The sequence below is a fragment of the Zonotrichia albicollis genome, chromosome 32, assembly GCF_047830755.1.
Source record: "Zonotrichia albicollis isolate bZonAlb1 chromosome 32, bZonAlb1.hap1, whole genome shotgun sequence".
NCBI classification, from domain to species: domain Eukaryota; kingdom Metazoa; phylum Chordata; class Aves; order Passeriformes; family Passerellidae; genus Zonotrichia; species Zonotrichia albicollis.
In genome coordinates, this window is record NC_133850.1 from 1,391,532 (window position 1) to 1,398,541 (window position 7,010).

At 60.8% G+C, this 7,010-nt stretch overlaps 1 protein-coding gene across 1 annotated transcript; it reads left to right on the forward strand.

Moving 5' to 3' along the window:
- Positions 1-107: 107 nt before the first annotated feature.
- Positions 108-7,003, forward strand: LOC141725983 (uncharacterized). The gene is given in 5 exon segments (XM_074530148.1): positions 108-1,659; positions 2,069-2,655; positions 2,804-4,278; positions 4,586-5,216; positions 5,365-7,003. Coding segments are annotated over 5 exon segments (5,646 nt in total). The 3' UTR covers positions 6,766-7,003.
- Positions 7,004-7,010: the final 7 nt, after the last annotated feature.

The window sequence follows — 7,010 nt, forward strand, 5'->3', positions numbered from 1 at the left end:
CCCATCGTGTCCTTGTCCCCATGGGGTAAATCCCATCGTGTCCTTGTCCCCGTGGGAGCAAATCCCATCGTGTCCTTGTCCTTGCTCCCCCCGAGCAGGAGCTGAGCATGGAGAGCAGCGAGGAGCCGGAGGCAGAGGCCGTTTGGAGCGGCTCCACGGCTCGGCAGGGAGAAGCCAACGGGGAGGAGAAGCCGCGGAGATCCCTGAGCAGGAGGGGCTGCAAAGGCAGAGCGCGGGGATCCGAGGGGGAAAGAGCCAGCCTGGGCCATGGAGGGGCTCAGAGATCCGAGCTGGGGCTCCATGAGCAGCTCCAGGGAGGGGAGGAGAAGCCCCACAAGTGCTCCGAGTGTGGGAAGAGCTTCAAGAGGAGATCCTGCCTGATTGTGCACCAGAGAACCCACACGGGACCTGGGGGGGAAAAACCCAGCCTGGAGCAGGGTCAGAGCTCAGAGCTGGGGGTCCATGAGCAGCTCCAGGGTGGGGAGGAGAAGCCCCACAAGTGCTCCGAGTGTGGGAAGAGCTTCAAGCGCAGATCCTGCCTGATGCAGCATTGCAGAATCCACACGGGGGAGCGACTGTACCAGTGTGACCAGTGCCAGAAGAGCTTTAGGAGCCGCTCAGAACTCGTGGGGCACCAGCGCTCACACACGGACGAGAGGCCCTTCCAGTGCCCCGACTGCGGGAAGGGCTTCAACCGCGTCTCCACCCTGAACAGGCACCGGATGATCCACACCGGGGAGAGGCCCTACGAGTGTGGTCAGTGCGAGAAAAGGTTTGACACGTCCTCCCATCTCCTCCGTCACCAGCTCATTCACACCGAGCTGAGGCCTTTCTACTGCCCTGACTGTGGGAAGGGCTTCAAGGACAACAGCACCCTCATTACCCACCGGCGTATCCACACCGGGGAGAGACCCTACAAGTGTGATCAGTGTAGGAAGGGCTTCAGGTGTAGGTCCGAACTGACTGTGCACCTGAGGAGCCACACAGGGGAGAGGCCCTACAAGTGTGATCAGTGCCAGAAGGGCTTTTACTCCTCGTCTCATCTCCTCAAGCACCAGCGCATCCACACGGACGAGAGGCCCTTCCGCTGTCCCGATTGTGGGGTGGGATTCAGAGAGAAGTCAACCCTCGTCACACACAGGAGGATCCACACGGGGGAGAGACCCCACAAGTGTGATCAGTGTGGGAAAGGCTTCACCTTCAGCTTCAGCCTGACTGTCCACCTGAGGAGCCACACTGGTGAGAGGCCCTACGAGTGTGAGCAGTGCCAGAAGAGGTTCGTGAGCAGCTCTGAGCTCCGCCGTCACCAGCGCAGCCACACGGATGAGAGGCCCTTCCGCTGTATCGAATGTGGGGTGGGATTCAAAGAGAAGTCAGCCCTCGTCAAACACAGGAGGATCCACACCGGGGAGAGGCCCTACAAGTGTGATCAGTGCCAGAAGAGCTGTTCCACCTCGTCTGAACTCCTCGTGCACCAGCGCATCCACACGGACGAGAGGCCCTTCCGCTGTCCCGAATGTGGGGTGGGATTCAAGTACACGTCAGCTCTGGTCATACACAGGAGGATCCACACCGGGGAGAGACCCTACAAGTGTCCCCAGTGTGGGAAGGGCTTTTCTCAAATTTCCCACTTGAGCAGACACCAGAAGAGGCAGCACTGAGGGCAGCCCTGGGTGGGAAGAGCTCCGTGCGCTGCTCCAGCTCCATCCCACACTGGATGGTCTGTCCTGGATGATCCCCAGTGAGCCCCGGTGGGAAGAGCCCAGGTGATCCCAGTTTGGAGGACACCTGGCTGGGGGCTCCACATCCACCTGGCTCCTCCTGGCCTGGATTTTCTTTTTATTTCTCTTTCTTATTTTTCTACACGTTTTTAAATCCAAGATTAATAATAAAGACATCTAACAAAGATGAGGATGTGGACATGGGGGGATCTTCCAGGGGGTGAGGGGTATGCTGGGCCAGAGAGAGTTGAGGGTTCCTGGGACAGATTTGGGGTTTCCTCCTGGCTTTGGGAACCCAACGCTCCCCATTCCCTGTCCCCCTTCCCATTGCCGGTCCTTATCCCCAGTCTGGGTCCCCATTCCCGGTCTCCATTCCCTGTCCTCATTCCCGGTCCCTGTCCCCAATACTGGTCCCCATTTCGTGTTTCCGTTCCTGGTTCGCATTCCCGGTCCCCATTCCCTGTCGCCAATCCCGATCCCTGTCCGCACTTCCGGTTCCATTCCCATTCCCGGTCTCCGGTCCTTGTCCCGATTCCCGGTCCCCATTCCCGGTCCCTGTCCCCATTCCCGGTCCCCATTCCCGCTCCGCTCTCCCCGGACGCTCCAGCACCCCCCCCCAACATGGCGTCACCGAGCAAATGCCGCGCTCCTCCCTTCGACCAATCGCAGAGCGCGCTCGTCCTCATATTTGCATAACCACGCCCTCTCTCTGCCTGCTTTTGGGGGGCGGCGCTACCCGGGCCGGTCTCGGAGCGGAGGAGGAGCGGGAGGGAGAGGAGGGGGAGAAGGAGGAGGAGGAAGAGGAGGGACAAAGGAAGAGGAGGGACAACGGAACAGGAACACCGGGAGGAAGAGGCGCCGGAACCCCGCGCGGTTCCCGCGCTCCGGCCGCAGCTGCCCCGGCCCCGCCGGCATCGCCGCCCGGAGCCCGCAGGTGAGCGGAGAGGGGGAGCTCGGCCCGACCCCATCGCGGGGGGCTCCGGGAGGGTTTTTGTGGGGGGCAGGGGAGGCAAATCCCATCGTGTCCTTGTCCCCATGGGGGCAAATCCCATCGTGTCCTTGTCCTTGCTCCCCCCGAGCAGGAGCTGAGCATGGAGAGCAGCGAGGAGCCGGTGGCAGAGGCCGTTTGGAGCGGCTCCACGGCTCGGCAGGGAGAAGCCAACGGGGAGGAGAAGCCGCGGAGATCCCTGAGCAGGAGGGGCTGCAAAGGCAGAGCGCGGGGATCCGAGGGGGAAAGAGCCAGCCTGGGCCATGGAGGGGCTCAGAGATCCGAGCTGGGGCGCCGTGAGCAGCTCCAGGGAGGGGAGGAGAAGCCCCACAAGTGCTCCGAGTGTGGGAAGAGCTTCAAGAGGAGATCCTGCCTGATTGTGCACCAGAGAACCCACAGGGGATCTGAGGGGGAAAAACCCAGCCTGGAGCAGGGTCAGAGCTCAGAGCTGGGGGTCCAAGAGCAGCTCCAGGGTGGGGAGGAGAAGCCCCACAAGTGCTCCGAGTGTGGGAAGAGCTTCAAGCGCAGATCCTGCCTGATGCAGCATTGCAGAATCCACACGGGGGAGCGACTGTACCAGTGTGATCAGTGCCAGAAGAGCTTTAAGAGCCGCTCAGAACTCGTGGGGCACCAGCGCTCACACACGGACGAGAGGCCCTTCCAGTGCCCCGACTGCGGGAAGCGCTTCAAAAGCGTCTCCCACCTCAACACACACCGGCACATCCACACCGGGGAGAGGCCCTACGAGTGTGGTCAGTGCGAGAAAAGGTTTGACAGGTCCTCCCATCTCCTCCGTCACCAGCTCATTCACACCGAGCTGAGGCCTTTCTACTGCCCTGACTGCGGAAAGGGCTTCAAGCAGAACAGCACCCTCATTACCCACCGGCGTATCCACACCGGGGAGAGACCCTACAAGTGTGATCAGTGTGGGAGGAGCTTCAGGTGTAGGCCTGAACTGACTGTGCACCTGAGGAGCCACACAGGGGAGAGGCCCTACAAGTGTGGTCAGTGCCAGAAGAGCTTTTACACCTCGTCTCATCTCCTCAAGCACCAGCGTATCCACACCGGGGAGAGGCCCTACGAGTGTGAGCAGTGCCAGAAGAGGTTCGTGAGCAGCTCTGAGCTCCGCCGTCACCAGCGCATCCACACGGACGAGAGGCCCTTCCGCTGTCCCGAATGTGGGGTGGGATTCAAAGAGAAGTCAACCCTCGTCACACACAGGAGGATCCACACCGGGGAGAGGCCCTACAAGTGTGATCAGTGCCAGAAGAGCTTTTACACCTCGTCTGATCTCCTCGTGCACCAGCGCATCCACACGGATGAGAAACCCTTCCGCTGTCCTGAATGCGGGGTGGGATTCAAGCACAAGTCAACTCTGGTCACACACAGGAGGATCCACACCGGGGAGAGACCCCACAAGTGTCCCCAGTGTGGGAAGGGCTTCACCACAAGCGGCGGCATGACCAAACACCTACAGAGCCAGCACTGAGGGCAGTCCTGGGTGGGAAGAGCTCCGTGCGCTGCTCCAGCTCCATCCCACACTGGATGGTCTGTGCTGGATGATCCCCAGTGAGCCCCGGTGGGAAGAGCCCAGGTGATCCCAGTTTGGAGGACACCTGGCTGGGGGCTCCACATCCACCTGGCTACTCGTAGCCTGGATATTCTTTTTTTTTCTCTTTGTTATTATTCTACACGTTTTTAAATCCAAGATTAATAATAAAGATATCTAACAAAGATGAGGATGTGGACATGGGAGGATATTCCAGGCGATGAGGGGGATGCTGGCCCGGGGGGGTTGAGGGTTCCTGGGACAGATTTGGGGTTTCCTCCTGGCTTTGGGAACCCAACGGTCCCGATTCCCTGTCCCCATTGTCAGTCCTTTGCGCCAGTCTGGGTCCCCATTCCCGGTCTCCATTCCCTGTCCCCATTCCCGCTCCCTGTCCCCAATACTGGTCCCCATTTCGTGTTCCCGTTCCTGGTTCGCATTCCCGGTCCCCATTCCCTGTCCCCAATCCCGCTCCCTGTCCGCACTTCCGGTTCCATTCCCATTCCCGGTCTCCGGTCCCTGTCCCCATTCTCGGTCCCCATTCCCGGTTCCTGTTCCTATTCTCTGTCCCCATTCCCGGTCCCCATTCCCGCTCCGCTCTCCCCGGACGCTGCAGCACCCCCCCCCAACATGGCGTCACCGAGCAAATCCCGCGCTCCTCCCTTCGACCAATCGCAGAGCGCGCTCGTCCTCAGATTTGCATAACCACGCCCTCTCCCCCGCCGGTTTTTGGGTGCCGGCGCTGCCCGGGCCGGACTCGGAGCGGAGGAGGAGCGGGAGGAAGACGAGGGGGAGAAGGAGGAGGAGGAAGAGGAGGGACAAAGGAAGAGGAGGGACAAAGGAAGAGGAGGGACAAAGAAAAAGAAAGAGCGGGAGGAAGAGGCGCCCCAACACCACGCGGTTCCCGCGCTCCGGCCGCAGCTGCCCCGGCCCCGCCGGCATCGCCGCCCGGAGCCCGGAGGTGAGCGGAGAGGGGGAGCTGGGCCCGACCCCATCGCGGGGGGCTCCGGGAGGGTTTTTGTGGGGGGCAGGGGAGGCAAATCCCACCGTGTCCTTGTCCCCGTGGGGGCAAATCCCATCGTGTCCTTGTCCTTGCTCCCCCCGAGCAGGAGCTGAGCATGGAGAGCAGCGATGAGCCGGTGGCAGAGGCCGTTTGGAGCGGCTCCACGGCTCGGCAGGGAGAAGCCAACGGGGAGGAGAAGCCGCGGAGATCCCTGAGCAGGAGGGGCTGCAAAGGCAGAGCGCGGGGATCCGAGGGGGAAAGAGCCAGCCTGGGCCATGGAGGGGCTCAGAGATCCGAGCTGGGGCGCCGTGAGCAGCTCCAGGGTGGGGAGGAGAAGCCCCACAAGTGCTCCGAGTGTGGGAAGAGCTTCAAGCGCAGATCCTGCCTGATGCAGCATTGCAGAATCCACACGGGGGAGCGACTGTACCAGTGTGACCAGTGCCAGAAGAGCTTTAGGAGCCGCTCAGAACTCGTGGGGCACCAGCGCTCACACACGGACGAGGGGCCCTTCCAGTGCCCCGACTGCAGGAAGCGCTTCAACCGCGTCTCCACCCTGAACAGGCACCGGATGATCCACACCAGGGAGAGGCCCTACGAGTGTGGTCAGTGCGAGAAAAGGTTTTACAGGTCCTCCCATCTCCTCAGTCACCAGCTCATTCACACCGAGCTGAGGCCTTTCTACTGCCCTGACTGCGGAAAGGGCTTCAAGGACAACAGCACCCTCATTACCCACCGGCGCATCCACACCGGGGAGAGACCCTACAAGTGTGATCAGTGTAGGAAGGGCTTCAGGTGTAGGTCCGAACTGACTGTGCACCTGAGGAGCCACACAGGGGAGAGGCCCTACAAGTGTGACCAGTGCCAGAAGGGCTTTTACACCTCGTCTCATCTCCTCAAGCACCAGCGCATCCACACGGACGAGAGGCCCTTCCGCTGTCCCGATTGTGGGGTGGGATTCAGAGAGAAGTCAACCCTCGTCACACACAGGAGGATCCACACCGGGGAGAGACCCCACAAGTGTGATCAGTGTGGGAAAGGCTTCACCTTCAGCTTCAGCCTGACTGTCCACCTGAGGAGCCACACTGGTGAGAGGCCCTACGAGTGTGAGCAGTGCCAGAAGAGGTTCGTGAGCAGCTCTGAGCTCCGCCGTCACCAGCGCAGCCACACGGATGAGAGGCCCTTCCGCTGTATCGAATGTGGGGTGGGATTCAAAGAGAAGTCAACCCTCGTCAAACACAGGAGGATCCACACCGGGGAGAGGCCCTACAAGTGTGATCAGTGCCAGAAGAGCTTTTACACCTCGTCTGAACTCCTCGTGCACCAGCGCATCCACACGGATGAGAGGCCCTTCCGCTGTCCCGAATGTGGGGTGGGATTCAAGTACACGTCAGCTCTGGTCACACACAGGAGGATCCACACCGGGGAGAGACCCTACAAGTGTCCCCAGTGTGGGAAGGGCTTTTCTCAAATTTCCCACTTGAGCAGACACCAGAAGAGGCAGCACTGAGGGCAGCCCTGGGTGGGAAGAGCTCCGTGCGCTGCTCCAGCTCCATCCCACACTGGATGGTCTGTGCTGGGTGATCCCCAGTGAGCCCCGGTGGGAAGAGCCCAGGTGATCCCAGTTTGGAGGACACCTGGCTGGGGGCTCCACATCCACCTGGCTCCTCCTGGCCTGGATTTTCTTTTTATTTCTCTTTGTTATTTTTCTACACGTTTTTAAATCCAAGATTAATAATAAAGACATCTAACAAA